Source organism: Pagrus major, chromosome 3 (assembly GCF_040436345.1).
Source record: "Pagrus major chromosome 3, Pma_NU_1.0".
NCBI lineage: Eukaryota > Metazoa > Chordata > Actinopteri > Spariformes > Sparidae > Pagrus > Pagrus major.
This window is the reverse complement of record NC_133217.1, coordinates 18681649-18705009: the sequence shown is the minus strand read 5'-3', so window position 1 is coordinate 18705009 and position 23361 is coordinate 18681649. Positions and strand designations below refer to the sequence as shown.

General features: G+C 41.8%; 1 protein-coding gene across 3 annotated transcripts in view; it reads left to right on the top strand.

Moving 5' to 3' along the window:
* The window catches only part of ptprua (protein tyrosine phosphatase receptor type Ua), a 214324-nt gene that overhangs the window by 157946 nt on the left and 33017 nt on the right, over positions 1-23361 (top strand). For all 3 annotated transcript variants that reach the window (XM_073463613.1, XM_073463612.1, XM_073463615.1), the window contains exons 14-19: positions 8477-8615; positions 11112-11141; positions 11555-11715; positions 12068-12255; positions 17019-17091; positions 18596-18672. In XM_073463613.1, the coding sequence (XP_073319714.1) occupies positions 8477-8615; positions 11112-11141; positions 11555-11715; positions 12068-12255; positions 17019-17091; positions 18596-18672 (668 nt within the window). The remainder of the gene's footprint in view (positions 1-8476; positions 8616-11111; positions 11142-11554; positions 11716-12067; positions 12256-17018; positions 17092-18595; positions 18673-23361) is intronic.

Sequence of the window (23361 nt, the reverse complement as noted above, 5' to 3'; positions counted from 1 at the left end):
AAGTCACATTTTGTCCTGTATTGTTGGTACTACGACTCTGAGGACAAGGGTTTTGCTACGGCAGCAAGAGTAATACCTCTAATGAATGCTAAGGCATGGGAAAGTTGTTTGTTTCCGCTTTAAGTCATACAGACTTAAACTTCAGATAGTGAGTGCTGTAGCAGATAATAATCTGTCTTCAGATATGGATAGTTATCTTTGGAACACGCTTAATTTCTTCAAAAAAACAAATTAAGGAATGCTGGATGGAAAGCTAATGGAACAGTGGCTTTCGAGCCACAAAGTGACGTAAGGAAGACTCTCAATTCATCAGACTAATTTCTGACTTTGTAATGGGCGGCATTTTACACAAATAGCTCTATAATATATTTCCATTCTTGCTTTCCTTTTGTGCGTACACAGACTGTGGAAGAAAACATTCAATCATGAGTTTGTCATTAGTGCACTGGACGGACGACATATGTGGCTTTTTCTGATTATCTATATTAGAGCCTATGTATTTAATCACTTGAATGAAAACTACTTGTTGTGTCCATAAGCCAAAATGTTTTCTAGCCTCCTGGTTTATTTCCACAGTGAGGCCCGCTGCAGCTATAGAGGTGTCCTGTTTTATAGACGTCTCTTTTATAATGGTGGTCTATGGGGAAAAGGCTTGTTGAGCCACATAGTCACCGGCTGTCACTGGGTGCCTATTTCAGGCGGTATTCATCTCCCCTCTGCTTTCTGTGTGTTACCCTTTTCAAAATCCCCGTAGCTATGGGAAATAAGAAAAACAACCTCCAAGGTAGCAACCTATACCCTGAAAATGGAAAGTTACTCTCACCCTAACCTGTTCGCTAACAGTATAAACCTAAACAAGCTAGCAGCTCTTACCTTTACTTTTGCAGAGATTTAGCTTTTTTAATGCCAGGGCTCTCCTCCCCAGGGGTGCTGTCACTGCATCTTGGGCTTCGTACCGCCCAAGATGATTGTGATTGGTTAAAAGAAATACAATCAGACAGAGCCCATACCAGAATGAGAATTGGTGCAGCAAGAACTTTTTTCCATTGCTTTGGAGTGGCGTGGGCCATATACAGCTCTCTAAAAGGGTAATTCCACCAATTTTACACATTAAAGTGTGTTTACATGTCTGGTGCCTACATTACCCACGATACCATATAGCACTGAGTGACATCACTGGAGGCAATTTATCAGATAACATGCAGCTTCCTCTGGAGCCACAAACCATTTTATAATACTTTTTTTTACATAAGCAGTAGTTCTTCACAAGCCCTGTGAACACACCTTAATGTGTAAATTTGGTGGAGTTGCCCTTTAAATCATCCATGAAACTGCATTTCTTTTGCCTCCTGGTAGTCACCAGTGATTGATTCACTTGCATTATTAAAAGACACTAACCTTTACCACCAGTGACCACATGTCACCAAATCAACCAAGAATCATAACCCTAAAGGTTGTGGATGTAAATGATTCACTCATCAGCTTTATTGTTGAGATGTGGGTTTGCCGGGTTCTTAGTGACAGCTTTACAACACGGATCCTGGGGCTGATACATTAGCAGTCAAGTTTTTAACAAGTCCCTGGTTGAAACCTTTTATCTGATCCACTTATTCTGAGGTGAAAATGAATTAGAACAACCTAACCCAGCTAGTATTGTAGGATTTGTGTTATATTTGGGAGAGCTACTTTGTGGTGGCCGTACATCCTGTTGTATTAGCTACAGTTTAGCCAGTGTGTCTGTCTGCACTGAAATGGAATCGGAAATGATACTGGCTCATAATGATAATAACTAGTTAAGATAATAAGGTAATATACTTGTTTAAGGTGTAATGTGGTTGCCCGATGGGCTCCTTTGTTAAACTGTGTCTTGCAGTGTCGTAGCCCCATGTCTCACCATTTATACTGCTGGATAAAATGTTATCATTATCTATTGTAATAAGAGGCTGAAAATACGAAATTCAAATTCTGAAAATGCTTCCACAATAGCAGCAGCACTGGGGTGAGACAGAGGCCACCGCTTTTCTCCTGGCTAAAATAATGTTGAATGAGTGAATAGTGCTTCTCTAGGTGATCATAACCACTGCAGGATTTTCTCATGGTTTCAACAATGTGATATAGGGTCCATGTGAGGGACTTGGGCAGTTATCCTGGATCAGGTGGCTGTTCAGGGGCTTTGACACAGACTTAGTTTTGTGTTGGGTGCTTCAGGAAGGAAGCCCCCTGTGCCAATATCCCCCTCAACAGAGACATGGCAGGAAAGGTGAAAGCAAACATGCATCCGTGTCTTCACTCTGTTCCTCTAGAATCACTGACACTGACATTTTGGCAAACCCCTCTTGGGCTCTGATGGCTTTGAAATCCAGAATGCGGCAACGTATCCTTTTCTTTTTTCTCCCTGGGAGAGGAAGTGACCAGGAGAGAGTGTTTGCTTGAGAGACAGACACAGATAGAAGGCTCTCAGTTCAAACAATAGGGGAAGGGGGGGTGGGATGGAGTTGTTTCCCCCCTTTCCTCCCTACTGAATTATGTCTGAAGTTTGTAGTGCTCTTGAGAAAGGTGGCAGTTAAATTGGATTCCTCTCCCTGAACTCTTTCTTATCTGAAGTGCGATGACATCAAAGAACCCTACCTTATATTATTGTCTGCAGGCGTGTCACAAGAGCAGAGGAGGTGAGCTGCAGGATTATTTAAAGGAGCCATTTTTTACTGTAGTTGTGCATATATGACTGTGGCAGGCAGGCCCAGAGGACATGCTGATGTGACTCCAGTTCCCTCAGAGGTGGCACAAGGGTCCTGTTGAGACTGTTCCTGCCTGCTTTTCATTTCCTCTCGCCAGCTTCCCACACACAGATGCTGCCAGCTGTGTTCACCAGAGCGCTCGGCCAAGCCGCTGCAGTGGTGGGCGACTGCTTTTTTCTTCTTCGACACCCGGGTCTTCTTCTTTGTTTTTTGTGTCCTCAGATGAAATATGGCCAACCTTAGCTGACACTAAAGAACAGTGTGAACATGTTCATTACAAATCAAATCATCTTGAAAGACACAATTCTGTTAAAAGAACAGGCTGTGATTCATGTCAGCTCAGCCTGGAGAAAAGCATTACATTCACATTTAGCCTTTGCAGCATTTGACAAATCTGTGTGACAGCTCAATGGAAGGACATCATACCATAAATACTTAAATTGTTTATTTTAGGGCTGCAGAATATATCGTTTTAGTATCGACGAGCACAACAGTCACATCACAGGATGTACAATGTCATGTAGGGCAGATTAACTGAAACCTTTTTGCTGCTCGACACAAAAGTAAAACTTGCACAGTTCTAATTTCCAATGAACAAGAGACATCTGTCTGATGTTATAAAATTGAGTCAGATTCAAGGGTTCTTGGATACATGGGTGTTTTACTCTTGTGAGTGACGCACAGGCTCTGCATGCACAGAGAACCTCAATCTTTCTTAATCAGTTAATCAACAGGGCCTGCTTTGATTGTTTAATAAAATGCACTCCCATCAAGAATGATTAAAGGATGAGGTCACCCAAAAATGTAAATGTAGTCATTATCTACTCACCCCCATACCGATGGAAAGTCGGGTGAGGTTTCGTAGTCCACAAAACATTTCTGGAGCTTCGCAGCAAAACAGTGATGCAGCATTCTCCCAGAGCAGGAGAGATATTGTTCCCACTTCAGACCAGGTACACGTTTAGCTTAGCAGCTAGAGTGAAGATTTCGGCTTTAAAAAGGGCGTTTAAAACTGACTTTCTATCAGCGTGGGGATGAGTAGAGATAATGACTGAGTTTTTTTTATTTTTGAGTGAACTTATCCTTTAATTCTTCCCACAAATTCAAGTTAACTGATGGAAATTCATGCAACTTATATTAGATAACCTGGTTTTAAATGTTAAATGTGACAAAATATGTATATGCTGTTTAAGCATTTGATATACGGGTTAAAGTTGGTCCTACACTGCCATTTACTACCACAGATGAAAAAATAAAAGCTTCTAGCAGCTCAAAGGGCGTAACTTCTCTTTTTCCTGGTCAATTTTTAATGTGAAACATTTTAGTAAGTGGTCAGTGTCACTGACATGAGCTGACATTGATTTTTAAAAAAGAAGAAGAGTGGAAGTGATTGGCTTTTTAGATTTTATACATTTATTTCATAAGTTCAAAGGGGGTACATACTGACACATTTACAGAAACAGAAGACAAAACAAGACAGCATTTTGAAAAAGAGAAAGAAGAAGAGGGAGAAAAAGAGAAACCAAAAAGAAAAAGCTACCCACAATAACTTAAGCATTATTTATTGCAACACGGGGCAAAAGGTCTGCAGACATGTGCAGACACATCCATACACTGCATATACAAACGCATTTACAGAATGTGGATACGCATCTACACATGTACATTATGCTGCATTTATCTACATTTATAGTGCAGGTAATTCCAGCCTCCTCCATGCTTGTTGCCTTTATTTGTTTTATATGCATTTTCTGTCTTCTTTCACAGATGATGAAGTGTTTACAGTACAGCGCCTTAGCACTGATTAAAAAACAAACAAAAGCAAAAAAAAAACAGGAAAGCAGAAGCGATTAGAATTATTACGTAAGGAGAAAAGTGTTTCTGTTAAAAACTCATTGCAGGAAAGTGGTGAGTGTGACGGGACTCTTGTGTTGCACTGTGGAAATGTACTCCACACTGAATTTAGTGATGTACTACTATAGTACAATTTACAGTGTGTGTGCCTAAGTTCTCTTTTTCTCTGTTCTGCCTGATGAACTACAGACCAATTATAAATCATGATGACACATGTAACCTAATACCTAAGACCTCTCCCGTCCTGGATTTCCCTGCTTGACCACTGCTGGATATTTTGGTGCAGTGAAATAAACTGTGATAGCCAATTTCTAAATATGGCCCTAAAAGCAGAATGACTCACCCAGTATGATTTGTGTGATTATGGCAAGTCTGTTAGGCTGTATTGTCTGCCAGGAGCTATAGCCGCCACCAATCCACAGCTTATCAAGCCAAACTCAGCACTCTGCCTCACTGTAAGGCCTTTTTTTTTTTTTCTTTTCAGTCACAGACAAATGCCAATAACTCCCCCGTGAAGCATCATCGCTTTGTGAAAATACAGAGATGTTGTCCAATTCAGTTGTGCTGCCAAGCTTGCTGAGAAAGGCCTGACAACCTTAAATGATTATATCTCCTTGCATTTTGTTGTATTCCCCGTCTTATTTGTTTTCTCATCAGTTGGCTCGTTAACGAAGAGCGCGCTGCCAGATGTGTAATAATACTCCTTCGATTCATTCATACCTAATAGCAATTTTTCACCTTTGGATAAAACACAACAGGGATCCGGGATGATTCACAGGAAGGGAGATTTCATGCTCTTGGCGAGCTGAGATGGCGATGCAGACAGAAATGCGCTGCGACTGTGACATATGGGTGGGAGGGAAATAGCTGCGGAATGAGCGCATGCATCAGTTCAGTGAGATAACCAGAGCGTCGCCTCTCACAAGCCAAACACGTTTAGCTCCTCTTTGTAGATGCTCGCGTTGCCGATATCAGTGTGCTGAAATCGTGTTCAAGCTCTCTCTGACACTGTTAAGTGAGCTCTTTATTCCCCCAGAGCCTCTAGACATTTTATATGGTAATACACTAGCTTGCTGACTAGTTAGTCTTTTTAAAGCTCTAACTGGATATGCGAATACCTCTAACACACCTCACTCTCTCCTCAGCTCGTTTGAATTATCCTGGGGGTGATAATACCACAGAGTGATGATCCTTATCCTATCAAGGCCAGGATTACTGTAGGAGACTCAATCAGGATCTGCAGCAACACCAATCTGTTTATATATACAGTGGTAACACTTTGTTTTACAGGTCATGGCAAGTATGTGGTAATTACCAAGGGAAATATTTGAATTTTTTTTAATTACCCCTAATTACCACAATAATTATCTCAAAATGTGTTGCAAAACTTCTGCTTGTGTCATCCAATGATCAGCGGATATTATCTTGAAACTAGTTGGAAGCTAAGCTGCAACAACTCGCTTCTATTTAGTGGCCTGCTGAGTGGAAGTTTGGCAGAAGCTAATTGGAAATCATAATGGCGTGATCAGCAGAAGTTCAGCAGAAACCACTTGGAAGTTTCCTGGAAATGTATTACAGAAATTATCAGGTATTTATTAACTGCCTGTTGGAAAATAGCTGCATATTATTATTAAATGATATTGGGGTAGTTGGGTCTGTGAATTTTGAGGTAAATATTGTAGTAATTGGGCGATAATTTTAAAGAAAAGTCAGATGTGTCCCTTGGTAATAATCACCTACTTACTGTGAAATTTCCAGACCTGTGTTGTGCCTCTATAACTGAGTATATATAAATTGGACTTGTACAGTTCACAGTTATTCTTTGCTAATATTATCACCAGGTAGTCAATGCATTATAATGTGTCGCATAATGGAACACATGCCCTGTAGTGCTCTCAAAGATTTCCGCAATGGAACAAGAAAAAATAGTGGCCATGCCCTGTACATCACCATCTGCTAACAATTCTACAATGCAATGTATAGGCTGTTTTTGCTATGAAGTTGCAGGAGCAAGTGAAAATGGTAAAAATAGTTTCAAAAAAAACTTTCATCCATTCTCCTTGTGTGTTTTAAGGTAGAAAAGTGTTTGTCAATGACTTTAGTTTGTGCTCCACCACAACACTGTGCACTGTGCAAAACAAGTTATCACTGCTTTATTGGAGAACCTCAGGAAACTGCCTTGCACGTAATTTTTGTTGGTAAATGTGAGGCGTTCGTGTCACACATGCCTGCAACCACACACATGTTTAAACTGATGTGATTGGTAGAACTGGCAGGAAAACATGATGAGTGGGCAAATTAACGGCAAAGTTGCGTTGCTTGGACAGAATTCAAAGGGATCTGCTGAATTTGAGTTAACCATTATAATTGCAACATCACAATTTCCTGGAGGAACTGAGCAGTTTATAGATGGAAAAATTACAATCATGCAAAAAGACTATATGTGTCAGTGATGGCACAATATGATGAAAGTGTATACTGTGTAACTATAGAGTAACTACGGACAGACACAGACGTAGAATTTCTAATCAATCCCACACAGAAATAGAAGATTATTTAATTAACACATTAACGCTTAAATTGTACAAAACCATACTCACTAATTTCCCCATTAGTAGCATCTGGCCATGCAGATGGCTGTAAAGAAAGGGCAGTTCAGGTTTTCATGGGGGTGTGTGATTACAACTCAAATAGTACTTACACTATTCTTAATGTACAGGCCTATATGTAAGAGTGGTAAGCAAACAGCTGCTTTACACAAAAAACAATAACAGGATGTAAGATAGCATTATACACAAACATGAAATCCCCAAAGCAATTCAGCTTCAGCTCCAAACGGTTTACAATGATAGCACCGACGCAACAGCAGATTTCAGTGCTTGAAAATTGCAGTGCTCTGCTGTACTAACTTAATACTGTCATTCTGTCTTAAAAGGTTATTGAGTTTTTTGTTCAGATATTGTCTTTAGTGATTTTTTTTGAGTTGAGATTGATGTCTCTGAGGTTTCTGTCTCTGCCAGCAGGATACTATTACTGGAAAGACACTTGGCTGCTGAATGTTTTTAAATGTCATGTTTCAGAAAACACCGCCAAGCATTCATCTCTGTGTATTTGTTAAATTACATTTACACATATCCTCAAACCTTGGAAAATAAAACCAAAACAATTTGCATAGCTAGATAGAAACCTCCACGAGGGGTAAATGAGAGATTATTTTTCTGCTCACCGTTTAGGCTCTGTCTGAGGTAAAAGAAAAGCACATTTTACTCACAGAGCCTACAACATTTTTCTTGTTTTGTGCAATAAATCAAGGTACAAGGTTCACTTATTTATCATTTTACTCAGCGTCGTAAAATGAAATGCTATTTGTAGTCTCTCCATGCTACTCACAAAACAAAAATATAGATATGGATGAACAGATAATAAGTCATAAAAAGAAAATAGAACTATTTTCTGAAGTGTGGAGTAAGAAGATGAGTTGGGATGTCTCACAGCTTGAAGAAAAAGCTGTTCAGTAGTCTGGTGGTACAGTAGCGGATACTTCTGTATCTTCTGTCAGATGGCAGGAGGGTGAGCAGACTGTGGATGGGATGGGTGTCGTCTTTTATTTCTTGACTCAGAATCAGTCAAAACCAGCAGATTTTCCACCCAGCAGACCTTCAGTAATAAGACCAGCAGCCGCTGCCAATCGTCTTGGCAATAGTTTTGTTTGTTTATGGTAATTATGCTAAAATGAATGTGCCGATGATTTATCGACATCAAACCACCACATGTAGCATCTTGTTTTTGCAATTAGAACCGAATAACCATTCACAGATGCTGTCTTTTGTAAGATTCCTCCTCTCTTCCTCCTGCGTTTCCTCACCTCCCTGTCATGTGTGCAGCTGCCTGCAAGGACTCGAAGCGGGCTCTGGAGGTATCCCAGCATGCTGAAGACATGGGTCTAATCCTTGGGGCCTGCGTCGGCGGTCTGGTGGTCCTCATTCTGCTCCTCGGAGCCATCGTCATCATCGTCAAGAAGGGGTGAGTGGCTGCGAAAGTGTTTGTGTGTCTGCCTGCCAGTCGATGTGAGATGGGTCGGACCTTTTCTGAGTCAAACATTTACAGTCTTAAGTCTTATTGTTCCTGTGTAGCATTTCTAAAGGAGTAAATTTATCTCTATCCCACTTGGCAGCTAGGGTCTATTGAGGAAAGCATTTGGCAATAAGAGTGAATTACAACCAGAGTTAGTGGAATGGTAGAGCATTAATCCTTAACTCTCCCACCGCTGCCGCAGCCAAGCTTTTTTGTTTCATCTCATCTTTTAATTTCAAGGTCTGCGTGCTGGCTGGGCACATTCAAATGCAGCCTGCTCACACTGGAATCGTTGGCTGCTTTCCACCTGCAAATTACCTCTGTCGTCAGTCGCACCTGCAGTGTATTCTTCCTCCGCTCGCTGGGCAATGGTGGAACACTCATCTGAGTGTGAAATATTTCATCAAGGGGCATGTTATTCCATTGCCCACTCAATTACATGAGGCGAGCAGCTGTGAGGTGCCAGTGGATGGGCTAGTAATTGGTTAGGAAGGTTGTTTTTGCTTTTTTTTTTTTTTTTTTGGAGAGAGGAACTTCTCCGCCTGAGAAATTTTCTCTCAGAGAATAGAGGGAGAATGAATGGGATGTCTGGAAGAAGGCAGTGACTGATAAGATTCACTGGGCCAATCTTGCAGGCACAATAGGAAGTAGACAGCCACATGGGGGCTACAGGAGCAGACGTGTTTATATTTAGCCACATGATATTGCCTCTGTGCACATTGTATATGTAAATGTGGTAAGGATTCCTGTAATTAAGGAGGAGTAAGATCATCCCCCCATTAAGGCAAAAGTAAAACAATGGCTGCTCCCTATCAGAAAATGTATAATTTATATACAATTTAGACAATAAATATATATTGATATCTTATACTATATGTCATACAAGCAGGATTTCCTTTTTTTAATTTCTTTTTTGGCATGTTTTATTTTTTGTTTCTACTTTGTTTCCTTTTTTTTTTTTTTATATCTGGGCCCTTGGTATGTAAACTTCTAGTAGGTACAAAAAAAAAAGTTGGGAATTGGTCCAGTAGATCACTTGTTTAATGAAGGTGAAATTACTGTTTCTGTAAATGTCTGGGCGATTTGGTGAGAGCGACATAGCAGCTGTTTCTGGTTTAACAAAAAGGTTTATCTCTCCAGGGATCCTCTCCACAATAATGCTAGACACTAAAAATAATAACTAAACTGCAGCCGTTTCAGCCGTGTCAGGGCCGCCGGCTGAGGCATTCTACTGGAATACACACTAAAATATGTAAACATTAGGCCTGGTACAGGATATAAGTCCAGGATATAAACTCAGGAAACATCATTCAACAAGCACTGAGTGTTCTCAATTAACCAAGCCAAAGGTAAAAATGCTTATCTTCAGGCCTTTTGGTATTTCAGTCATTGCCAAACAAAGTACATTATATATGTACTGTATTAATGCCAGTGAAAGAACCAAAATCCCAAAAATCTATCACTTGTACTCTTAACTTATTTATGATGTTTTGGTGCTCAGACCATCGTGAAAAATTCAACTGATAAATTCTAAGCGTTGAAGGTCAGAGGACCCAAAAGAGTAAATACTTTAATCGAGTGCAATTGATTGTGTGCAGAATTCTTGGGTCTTTCACAGTCCAAGTTTATGATCCAACGCCCCTGAATTTGAAGAAGTATTCCGTTAAAAATTCCCGAATAATAAAGCACACTGTAGCCATTCTGAATGGGTTCAACACCTCGGCACACAGCCAAATAACTGCCTTGCTCTATATATTAACCTGAGATGTTGTACTCTTGTTGGCGAGAAGGGTGAGAACCAGAACATGTAAAACTGGAGGAAAAAATGTGTGTTAACTGTATATTTACATTTATTCATAAACTCAATTATTTGTTAATGCTATGTACATTTATTGGTACAAGTGTCTACTTTAGTTTAAGCCAATAACCACTGCTAACCATAAGTTATTAAGCATTCACCCAAAACTGAAAATTCAGTCATTATGTCCTCACTCCCATGCTGATGGAAAGTCAGGTTTTGTCAGTGCTGGAACATTCTCTTAGATAATGACTACATTTTCATTTTTGGTTGAACTTATCCTTTAACTAGAGGTCTGTGTAGAAGGAGGTGGAAATGGGACCAACCCTTGAAGGAATAGGTCAAGAAATGACATTAACATCCTAAATACAGCAACATAAATACAGATATAATTAAGATAAACCTTAGAAATTGTAAAAAACAATTAACATTTTCATCGGTGCAGAGCTGAGTTTTGGTGTGCAGCGGGCCCTTTCCTCATTCTCGATGCTTTGATCCTGTTTCATGATTGCTTGCGAGGAACATTCCAACGCACTGAGCATCTTCATTTATCTCTCTGATGCCATCTTGATAAACCATGGTCACCTCTCTTTTTTTTTCTCCTCACTCTCTGTCTCTCTCCTTTCCTCTTCCTTCATGCTAATCAGAAGGGACTTCTATTCTTACCCTTACTACCCGTAAGTTACTCTTTTCTCCATCTTCCACCTTGACACCATCTTCCCCTTTGCTTGCCCTTCGTAGCCCCAGGGTTACTAGAGTGGAAGTCAGCATTGCTATCTCCACCCCATCCTCCAGTATAGACTCCCCCCCTTGCCTCCTCCTTCTTCTCCTTTCGCCTCACCACAACCCCACCGCCACCCCTGGCACTCTCTTGCTATCACCAAATCGCACTTTCCCCCTTGTCCAGTTTCAATCTCGTAGCTCTTATATTCCCCCCACAGTCCAATTTCTCATCTCCTCACCCGCCCTCCTTTCCTTTCTTCCTTATCTCTTTGCCTGTCTTTCTCTCATTCTGCCCCTTCTCTGCTGTCTTCTGCCTATTATTACTCCCTGCCCCTCTGTCCTCCCGCCTCTCTCTGACTCTCTACAGTAGGAAGAAGGTGGCCATAAACAAGGCAGCCATGTCCTACAGGCAGGAGAAGAGTCGGAAGCTGAGCTCTTTGGACTGCAGCATGACAGAGCAGAGCACTCTTCAGCAGGATGAGAGGATGGCCCACTCCTTCATGGATGCCCACGGCTGCAACACTCGAAGTAAGACAGCGAGGAACATATGGGTACTCTTGAGAAAGTGTCTAGAGAGATGAAGCTCCCTCCTTCCTGACCTTCAGCCATGTTTACTTCCGAGCATGTATCCAGTCTTTTCTGCCAGGCCACAAGGTGCTCTTAACAGAGAAATATCCTGCAAGTCTCTTGTCTGTTTGAATATTCTGCAGTGCCAGTCAGGCCTCATGTCTCTGCAGAACCGCTGACTTTTTTTTTCTTCCTTGAGCTGCCCCCTAGACTTTTCAGCCGGGTTTACATTAATAAAAAAAGAGTAGAGTCCATGTCACCGAGTGCACGATGTCAGCAGCACGCTTTGAACTGTATGTGTTCTCGTTCCCAGATGAGCAGCGGAGCTCTGTCAATGAGTCCAGCAGCTTACTGGGAGGCTCGCCCCATCGCCACTGTCGCAGGAAGAGCTCGCCTTATCACACAGGTCAGCTGCACCCCGCTGTAAGGGTGGCTGACCTCCTCCAGCACATCAACCAGATGAAAACAGCCGAGGGATATGGCTTCAAACAAGAATATGAGGTAAGAAAGGAGAAAAGAGTAGGAAGTAAGATATACAGTAGTAGTAGTGAGGTGTACTTTTTCACTCAAGCTTTTCTTTATGGTTTGAGCTTGGACCTCATTTCCAGTTGAGGGAAATCTTGCTCCGGCTTACAGTATTATATGATGCTTCTAACAAGTCGGTAAAGACATGGTTTTCACTTGACTTGCATGCACAGAGCCCTGCCAGCTGGTGTATGTGTAAGTTCAAACGTTGCTTATTTTAAAAGTAGTGTTGGAGTTCTGGTATAACATGGGACAAAACTGGAGACTTTCCTTTCAAGAAAAAAGACAGGTGACATTACGGAAAGGCCGAGGCTCCGTCACATTTTGAATTCTTACACCTACCCCTTGTTTTCAAATGAACCCTTGACCCTCAAAACAGAGATACAAGGAGTAGTGGTTGAAATCTCCCCCTGTGAAATAGGACAACCCTTCAAGACCCTCATATGTCATCAGCAGTCGTCGATGGTGTTTATGTAAACAGACATTTCCAATATGCCGTCTACAGTTGTGGTGATTTCTCTTGTGTTACTGTGGCAACCCTTGTATTATCACATTACCATTTGCAGTTTATCTGATGAAGAGAGGAAAGCATGGACGCTCACATTTTGTTCACAGCGTCACGCTGTCAATCAAGTCATCAAACATAAAAAGAACACTGCTTCATTACCTGGCCCTAGCGGTGCCAACGTAAGCAACATGTGTACCCTGCCAGTTTGCACTGATATTAAGGGAGCAGAACCAAGTGCAGCAACTTCACTGCTGGACTTTAGTTACATTTCAGGTGTCATATGCCATCACAGGGGGGACTGCAACATGGAATTAGGTTAAAATGAACAAATGACAATGTAGTGTTAGCTAGCTAGTTGAACAAATAGTTTAATGTCTAATGTTTTGGATAACCTCACCTTGCTTGGTAATCCTTGCTTATTAGAAGTCCATCTTCAGCCACACCAAATTGGTTGAAACCATCCTGAATCTCAACTGTGCCCTCCCATCAACGCAACAACGCGATTGGCTGATTCCTGTATCGAATGTGATGAAGCACGCGATTAGCTTTTGTAGGGGAAGGAGCAGGATATGTGTGATACAACCGCCGTCTCTAGACTTTTCTATTCAAAAGTCGTTTGTCTCCTCTCTAAAACGTCTCTGCTAAGTGGTCTACCTCTGGGACAATGGTTTGATTACAGCTGACTCGGTTAAATTGCAGCCCTAATCGAGTACAGATTAAAAACTGAACGAAGTGTCAAGTGCAGTGTGAGAATAAGTACCTGCATCAGTGTTTACTTCAGTCAAACTTGGATTCAGTTGGTGGAACAAGCTGTCCCTATTAATTCTCATGAATTTGGAATGAGATGAGGAACTTAACAACCCGTAACCCCTGGCCTCTCATAAACTGAACTTTTAAGATATTCAGGCAGTGCATGTTTCTGATGCTAACGAGCTCAAACCTGTGAGATGTTATGTACAGAACACAAGGTAAAAGGTAGGAGGTAAATGTAATGCTTTCTCCAACAGCTACACCAAGAAAGAAAAAAAACGAGCGAGAACAACATAAGAAAATTAGCATTGTTCAAAATTTCCAGATTTTTTTTTTTCGGTGCAGTTAGTGTTACCGGGCCCATCTGTATTACTGCAGACAACTACTGTCTACTTTGAAAAGGTTTAAATGGAGCGTTTAATATTCATGAGCAAGCAGTAAAATGCTGTTTTACCTCATCTGCATTACAGAGATAATGCAGATATACTGAACTTTCCGGTGCTGTGGGGACTAATTATGCCTTTCCAAGTTTCTCCTTTCAGCTTGCTTTTTACTTTAATATGAATCCTCCACATCAACCAGTGGTGATGAGGCTTTTTTACTTTTTTTTTTACACGTCCACATGCAGGAAGCCAAATGCACTTTTTCGATTCATTATGATCCCTAAGGGGCCGACAATTTCCCCCCCTCCAAAATCAATATATGGGTCGCTTTTTCACTCCTTGGTCTGGCTCCCCATCGCCTGGAGAAATAAACAAGATGAAGGGGATCAGCGTGCACACTACTGTCAGACTTCATAACCCTTATTTCCCACAGGGTCGTGCTGCTGCCATTGATCAGGCATGTTGCAAGGCATTGTGGGGGGTTGTGAATGAGTCAGGCCCTCTGTGTGGGCAGGGTACTGTATGTGTTCGCTCGGAAGCCAACATCTGGAACCAGAGCCACTGAATAAACACAGTGACAGTCACCCTCCATGACTGATGCAGCCCTCCTTTGGGTACAGCCATGTCATTTTGTTTTCACCTGAAACTGCAGCGCCCCCTCAACGCTGCAACACAGTGATATGATGCAGAGCCCATATTGGATTTAACAGTTTTGATGCATTCATCAAGGGGCCAGACAAATGACTTTAAACGAGTCCTCATGTTGCCTCTGTGTCTGCTGGATGTGCAGAAAGGCGAATGTTTCAAATCAAATGTACGGTATCAGATAAACTCTCCAAGATGTATCATCTTGTTTTCAAGGGGATCCCAAATGTTTACATTAGTCATAACAACTTTATTTTAGCGCGTTCTTCTGCCTCCAAGTGGCTGAAAATGGTCAACTACTGCAGCTTTAAAGGTGCAGCAACTACTCCTGGAGAAAAGCTAGTGCATTGAGTCTCTTCCTCAGGTGGTCAAATACTTACGCCCTGGGTTAAGGACCCACAAGAAACTGTTTGGAAAAGGGCAGGCACTTTCAAAAATACTTGGCAGGACCAACCATCCGTCCATCACTGTCTATCACAGGTTAACGTCAACCAACGCCACCACTAGTGGAGCCGGATGGTAAATCAGACTCATACCAAAGCCAGCCGGGAGAAAAGAGAGACGTCTATAGTGGTGTTCTCTGCCAGTTGCTATATGACTGATTCTTTAGCAGCTACGCTAACCTCGTTAGGAGAGGCCATTGTTGTTTTCAAACGAACAGTCACATCTCCCACTGGTTGTTACATCTAAACAGCACTCTTAGCTGCCAGTAGCTCCTCGAAGGATGCTGATTGGTTCAATGCCTGTGTGTTTGGCCACAAGCACATGCTGTAACTTGAAGCCTGTCTGAATAGATTTGTGAGATCAAATGACCACGCTCTGGGTCGGGTCTCACTGAGTGGTCATTTTGATCGCTGGAGTCCAAACCCTATAATCTCTCATTTATCATGAGAGATTAAAGGGTTACCCAATATAGTGAGTAATGCATTTATTGTGTTAGGATATCTTTTAAAAAAATCAATACAGGTATATAAACCAATATCCCCCTCAGGAACACATGGACACAGGAGCTGCCCAGTCTTCCCTACTTTATGTTCTTGAAAGAAGCAGCGCAGCGCAGGGCAGTGGAGCGAAGCTGACCTGTATCTGCGGTGAATGGATCTGGCTGACCCGTCTCCCATGAAAGTGGTCATTTTTTGACAATAGACAATGATAGTTGCCAAGCAACCAAGCTGCATCTCCCAAACATAAAAAAGTATCAATGGTAAAATGTGAGCCATCAGTATGACTGCCTGTTGCCAAAGTAGGTACAAAAATGATTTGGCTTTTTTGTGTCATTTAAATAAAAAACATTTTAAATGAAAATACAGACAGGTATGTTAGGTAACATAGGTAGTGTTTAATTCAACAAAGTTATAGCACATATAACACATAATTGAAAAAGGTCAAAATGACCATCATGGCCGTTCGAGTATTAAAGAACTGCGAGCAGGGCCTGACCCCAGTCAGTCAAAACCAATACAGTCACACAGAAACAGTCCTGACACTTCAAAAGAAAGAAGCAAAGAGATTTCTGAACTTTGACTTTTATTGTAGCTGATTTATTCATTTAGTGTCACAGAAAGATTGTTTGAAAGTTGAACCCAAATTTTCAGGGCTGAGCATGCTGGATCAAGCCGATAAGCTAATAATGAAGAAACAGGCAAAATAAATCCCTGTGAAGGTGAACAGGATGTTGTTGAGGCTCCAAAAAACAGAGGGTGCTGGGCGGAGGCAGGTTTGTTAAGCAGGATTAGATCAGGTATTACCTGTACAGGATCCACTAGCAGATGTAATCCCCTGATCAGCTTGCTTCGTGCAGCCTGTCCGGGGTCTCAGGTGGTCCCAATTTGGCCCCCTCTTGCTCTGTTGGGATCGGTCGGCTGCAGATGCCTCAGTCTTCGAGGATGTGCCTGCTGATACACCGCAGCACAGACTGTGACTTAAGATTCAACAGAATATGACACGACTCGAGCAAGGCCCATCCACACTCATATTTGTTTATTCTCTCCTCCTGCGCTTCCTTCACTTACAGTATTGATTTATATACAATGACTCATCTTGCCGCAGCAGCAGATTTAGTAGATGGGTGTCATAAACAGCTGTCACAAATTTAGCTGTTTAACACTGAGGTATTATAGAGCCATGGTGTCGATGAGCAGCGAGCCTCACACTGTGTCTAGAATGAGAATGACTACAGGGCCCCCTCCTCCTTCTCAAGGCCGCAGCCATCTCTCAGTGCAGCGTGTCATCTCCGAGCCGCAGTCTCTCCCCGCTAAGTCGTGGCAGATGTCTGCTGATGACTTGGCAAGATGCTGTAATAGTGAAGTCGCCCAGACAACCTCAGGGTAACACTTGCATTAGCAAAGTCGTTTCTGCTGTGAGTTTCACGAGGCATCAAAGATAAATCACCGCTGTTTTTGTCATTTCTTTTTTTCTCATCTTAACTTATGATCTCTAACTTTATGTTGCAGAGTTTTTTTGATGGCTGGGATGTCACGAAAAAGAAGGACAAGACCAAAGGAAGGCACGACAGCCTGCTTAGCCGTAAGTACTCCGGGTTTACAAGAAATACAACAGTGATGCTGTCACCGCCTGGCTGTGTTTCACTAGGTTACAGCACACCTTAACTTTAATGGCTTTTCATACATACACTGTAAAGTACATTACCATTTAACGACACTACTGCTGTATCTCACGGGTCTGCCAAAGACACTCAATAATTATTTTTACTCCCAGTTGAACGGTTGTTAATTCTGAAAAAACAAAAATCTCTTGTTATAATGTAATTAAGGTTTGATTAATTAAAATTGATTGTTTAACAGTGGATCTAACAGTTTATTTAAAAAGTGCCAAAAGCAGCCTTTCAGTGTGTCAGTCTGGAAACAGCAGCTTGGTGTTTCAGTGTGTACGGGGGTAAACAGAGCTGACATGAGGCGGCCCAGTGAAGGTCAGGGGCTGCGTGCAAGTGAAGCTGAACCAAACTTTCTGTGGTCTCAAACTTCCTCTGTGTTCATTTATTTAAAATAACAATATAGCTGAAGATTTAGCACAGCTGATGTCATTAACTTGGATTTGTGGTCATTTTCTCAGACTATGTCGTGACATGTAATGTTGACGGGCCGCAGTTAAATCAGAAACAGAAAAATTGATATTGAAAACAACACTGTGTTGAATTTGGCTGTATCAGAACACAGGTTAGGTGACCGCAGAGTGCAGGAGGAACCTGAATGGAACAGACAACTTCTCAGAGGAGTAACTGTCTGTGTGTGTAGCTGCATAGTCAGTCTTTGTTTCAGTCTTCTCTCAGGGTCACTGTGAAAAAGCTTGAGGGATAAAATGTAGACACAAAAACCCTGCAGTTAACTCTTTAGGTGGGATAGCGGCTGTCCGTGAGACAGGTGTCTTTACGGGTTTCCCCAGACTGACTCTTAAATGTGCATTCCGTATTATTAGCCAGCTCTTTCAGTTAGCGCTGGCAATCGTGTATTGGTAAACATTGTACTCACTGGAGTATTCGCAGAGAACGTGGAGTCATTGCCTCAAAGACGTGCACTGAGGCAGAAAACACAAGCTGTCAGGCGATCAGACAGGTTCTAAAGGAGCTAAGAGTTTATCCAGATTATATAAACTACTTCATTTGGAGGTGAAACCTAAAGTGAGCTCACCCAAACTGTCAGTGAATTCCCCAATCTCAGTAGTTGTTTTGTTCAGAAGAGTTCTAAGTGTTCTAATACATTTGATTTACCCTTTAAGGTGATGAGGAAATCAGACCTGAAACATTTAGTTGGTAGACAAAAAATGAATCGGGGGGCATCTGGTGGCCAGGTTGTTTAGACCCATATCATGTAACTGCTACGTCCCTGGTTTGATTCTGGTCAGGGACTTTTATAAGATGTCACGTCCCTTTCTCTCACTCCTCACCTTCTTTTTATTTGAACTTGTTGAGGCAGAAACCCTGAGATCTACTGATCAATAAAAGCCAATATCGTGACCGATACAATAAATGGATCTTGTAATTATGCAGCTAATTATTTTTTGTGCATTTCAGATGACCGCCATCGAGTCAAGCTCCACTCTCTGCTCGCAGACCCCAGCTCCGATTATGTCAATGCCAACTACATCGATGTAAGTCACCTTCAGTCTTGTTCTGCCTCCTCATTCTCCTCCTACTCCTTCATGTCTGTCTTGTCAATGCTTGATCTCCACATACTATCTGAGGGTTGTGTGAGCTCTCTGTTACTTAGTCTGAACTGTCATTTAGTAACTCAACCCACAACACAGCGTTAAATCTACGCCTGCTGGTACACGCAGGCTTTGAGGTGAGATTTTATCGCAGCGACTCCAGAGATCCTACAAGAGCCCATAAGCTCGGAGCACGGGGCCTCATGACTCACCCAAATGCTTTTGTAAGGCGACATCGCACCGCAATTGGACCCAACATAAAACGGCTGATCCTTTCATCTACTTTCAGATATTTTGATCTCACCTGCAGTTCAGCTCGAGTGAGTATCTCAGGGAGCCTCTCCGGTCCCTGCAGCGCTACACGCTCCTGCCACATCCTGTCTGGAACGACTCTACCTGAAGGACAGTCTCCTTCTCCTTCAGTACAGGCCAGGATGAGAGTTCTGCTGCTCACTCAGAATTAAGCATGACTGTGTAAAGCTCTGATTAGTCTTGCCTCAGTTTTTGGTCCTACCTACGAAAGCACTCATCGCAGGGCTTACTTTGAGTTGTGATTGTTTCTGAATTGCTTCTACTATTGTTAACTGAACAAAAGGGAATGTAAAGTGGATCAGTAGTGGATGCCTGACTCAGCATATGTAGGCAGCGCTGGTTAAAGCCCAACATCAGAGCTCGCCGTGCCGCGCATGGCCACTTTATCCCCTTTAGTGGCCCATGAGGGCCACATTAGGACGAACGCTCCAAGGGCCTTTGTATCATTAACTGTGCCGTCTGCAGCACCGCCTCCATGTCATGCCAAGACCCCTGGCTCGCAACACTGAAGCGAAATGATTCCAAATGATTCATGGAAGACGCCAAGGTTGGAATAAATGGAACATTACTTTTATCTTTAATGGTTGGACTGAAAAGTTCCGCATGCAGGGTTGCATATTTTTTCCTAGGCATGAAGCAAGACATGACATCTTTGTGTCAAATCTTTAGATGCTCTGTCTGTTGCTGACAGATTTAACACAAAAGTGACAACATCTTCACTCGGTTTCTCGAAAGATTCTGCATTCACAGTTATTTACACCCACTGTCAGAGAGTCTGTTCTTGCTCTGGTGCTCAGGAAGGGGTGCCTGTCACACTTGTGTTGGAAGCAGCAGTAATTTGTTTGGAATTAGATAAAATGGGAATGAGCATGGGAAACAACGGTTGCCATGGCTGAGCAGACAAACTGAAAAGCTTAATTTCGTTGAATCACCAACAAATTCTGCTTTGGCTTGTGTCTGTTAATCTTTTTGTGTCTTGGGGAAGGCTGAACACCGCAGTTTATTGCTCATGTCACTACAAAGAGAAATTCTGTTGTTCTACAACTTTGTTCATTCAACTTTCAACTACTTAATACAGTAATTTGGGACATTTTTCCCATCGGAAATAATAACATTGTACTCACCAGGTTAATTTCTGAGATCTCTGAACGCTGCTGCGCTGTTAAAAAGTTAGACCTGGAGCGAAACACAAGCAGACAAACAAGCTGTCACAGAAAACATTTTTTCAACTTGCTAAACCTGGTGCGCATGTACAGCAGAGGGTTGTATGAGTCACAGGCACAGCATGAGCTTCCTTTTTTTAGGGTTGTGCCTTTAGATTTTGGATCCAGCACAACGCTGTGAAACTTAAACTTTTACTGAGTTTTTGCAATATGGGTAAGTTAAGATCAGACTACAGTGAGCCAGATAAAGTAACTAAGCAACCACCGGTTGCTAGTTAAATGCTGATGATCAAGAGAGCAAAGTGGAGGCCAGCTAAAGTCATTTCCTGCTTTCCGGCTGTGCACACCTCATGTGAAATACAGTCACAGTTTGGTTAGTTTAAGCCACTAAAACTACTTGGTTAGGTTTAGCAAAACATTATGGTTTGTCTTAAAATAACTACGATACTTTCTTAACTTCGATTACAGACATACTTATGTTACCTAGGTAACTAACGACAACAAACATGAATATGGGTCGTAATTAGTTGCTTTCATTTTCAACCTATGTGGTCATTTTTTAGATGAGGACCGGTCCAGAGAAAGCAAAGGTGGCCATTAAAAGTTTAACCAGAACTGTTAAACATCCGTTACTGTTCGTGGATCTACTTCCTTCATCAATCTTGACCTTCTGTACACATTATTTTGCATGCACAGGAGGTTTATTGTCAGTGTTCTGTGTGTGCTCACTCTCGGTTTTACATCCAGACAAAGGGGATTAGATCGTCTGGATAAGCTGTCGACAGGCTTGTTTACAACCTGTCTCATAATCAGACGTCTGACTTTTTAGCAATGTAGATGTTTTCCCAGAGCTCAGGGTTCAACACACTGAGTACAGTGTTATCAAATTGTATCATTTGCATAGAGATATGGGAATTTAAGCCTTTTGAGCATTATTCTCTCCACAGGTCCTCGAGGCAAGCTGTTCTCTAACCATTTCATGACCCTCTTTTCCTGCTCTTTAATCACATTAACTAGCTCTTGTTTCCTCCCCTACTTTCCTTCTTTCTGTCTCTCTGTGTTCCGCCCGCCCCCATTTTCAACCTTTTGGCATCTCTTAGATTCGGATAAACAGGGAAGTAAGTACCTTGCTTCTCTTCTCTTTCCATCTCCTCTCCCCTTATTCGCGCTGCCCCCTCTGGCTGTCCCTGCCAGCCCTCCATGGCTTCCCTCCAACAGCAGATCCTCCTTCCCCTTTCTGCTCTGAGCTGCTGAGCCTGTCTGCCTTCAGCCATCACTTTTCCCTCTTTTTTTTTTTTTCTTTTCTTCTTCTTTTTTTCTCAAAACTGAGTGCAGCCGGCTCTCTGTCCTCTTTCATCCATAGTCAGATGCTCACCTGAAATTCTTGTTTAACATCAGGCTGTCCTACAAAAGGCCTGGAAGTATGCCACAGAGGAGAGTACGCTAGGTCAGGTCAAGCATCTGAGATCTAAGACAGAGTTTACTGACACCATGACACGGCCAGCATTGGATTCACATTCAATGACAGTGAACTGAGGGAAACAACAGATACAATGCAGGGTGCATAACATTATAGATACCTACGTACATGGATTTGACCTAATACCAGACACCTCAGGGCCCACCTTCATCAAGCGTCTCAGAGGTAACTATGAAGTGACAGCAAAGTACATTGTCTTGTCCTTATAAGATGATTGCTGGAATTTTGTTAACGAATCACAGGGATACTTGTTGAGGTAATGTGGCTAGCTAGCTGAGCAGTAATATGCCAGCTAGCTGGAAAAGTTAGCAACGAAAGTTAAAAAGAGCAAGTCAGTGTCAATGTGTGAGCTGGCTGGCTCAGCCATTAACAGAGTTTATTTGGACCATTATCTCTCATCTAACAAATGACTGCAGACTGTCACTTTCTTGTGGAGCAGTTCAAACTCCGGCAGAGCAGGGTTTCTAGAAAATTACATGCTGTGACACAGCTAGCATGGCTGCAGCTCTTTGTTCCCTCAAAGGTCAGCACTGTAAAGGTTTTGCAAATGACAGCACAAAGTTGGGTTTCCAAATTCATGAAAGCTCTGCATGGATGTCCTCCATTTAAATTAAGTGATTCTGATCAGACATTTTGCTTTTAACAATACTGTTGGAAATGGGTACTAAGTATAAAAGTAGGAAATTTAGTCTAACTGAAAGTGAATCATACTTATCTGGCGTGTGATTCAGTCAGTCATTTTCTCAATCTTGGATACTCTCCACAAACAGCTGCAAAACTGTGGTAACTTGAGTCTGTAAGGAGGACTTACAGACTTACAGTCGTGCCTGTAGGTACAAAACAGTAGAATACTACAATGGCACTCAGTAGAGTGCATACCTCCGCCCAAGGCCCAACAGTCCCCTTTATCTGCATCAAATTGTACTCACTCATAGATACCATAGATCTGTCCATTACTACCTGAGAAATTAACAAAATGTCGAAAAATCTTGCAATGTTAAAGAAAGTGAGAGAAGTTTCTGGATCTTTACCTTTCTCCTGACCCACACCAAACGTTAATGGGGTCTATTCTGGGCTGAGACCCATCCTCCATCCAAGTTTCATGGAAATTCAATCCATAGTTTTTATGCAATCTTGCTGACAAACCAACCAACAAACAGACTCCGGTGAAAACATAACCTCCTTGGCGGAGGTCAAAATGGCACATGTTGTAACAGGTTTATATTAAAAGTAAAAGTCTTAAATAGTCTGAAATAACAAAGACATTTCCAAAGTCTAGTGAATAACAAACTTCTTGTTTATTTTATTTTTTTTATTTTGTGTAGTATGTTTAGTTATTAATAACTAATAATAATAAGGAAATGAATTCTTTCAAATTTGTTGGCAACAAATAAATGAAGGGTATTTTTTTTAAACTCACAGCTGTCATTTGGCCGATTTAAAACTCTAACACTAATACTGTGGATTTTTAAGCCTTAACTCGCTTTACACCCACAAGTGCAGATTATCTCCCTCTTGCTTCAATTTCATACAGCAGATTTTCAAATGCAGGCTGTAACTCATTTGAATTTGTTGATTCCACAGTTTGTCTTGTAAAACAACCCCGGAACAAAACAAACACCAGGTGCTGCAAAACCCTGGTGTCATTTATTTTCGATGGAGGAATCATCAGAACTC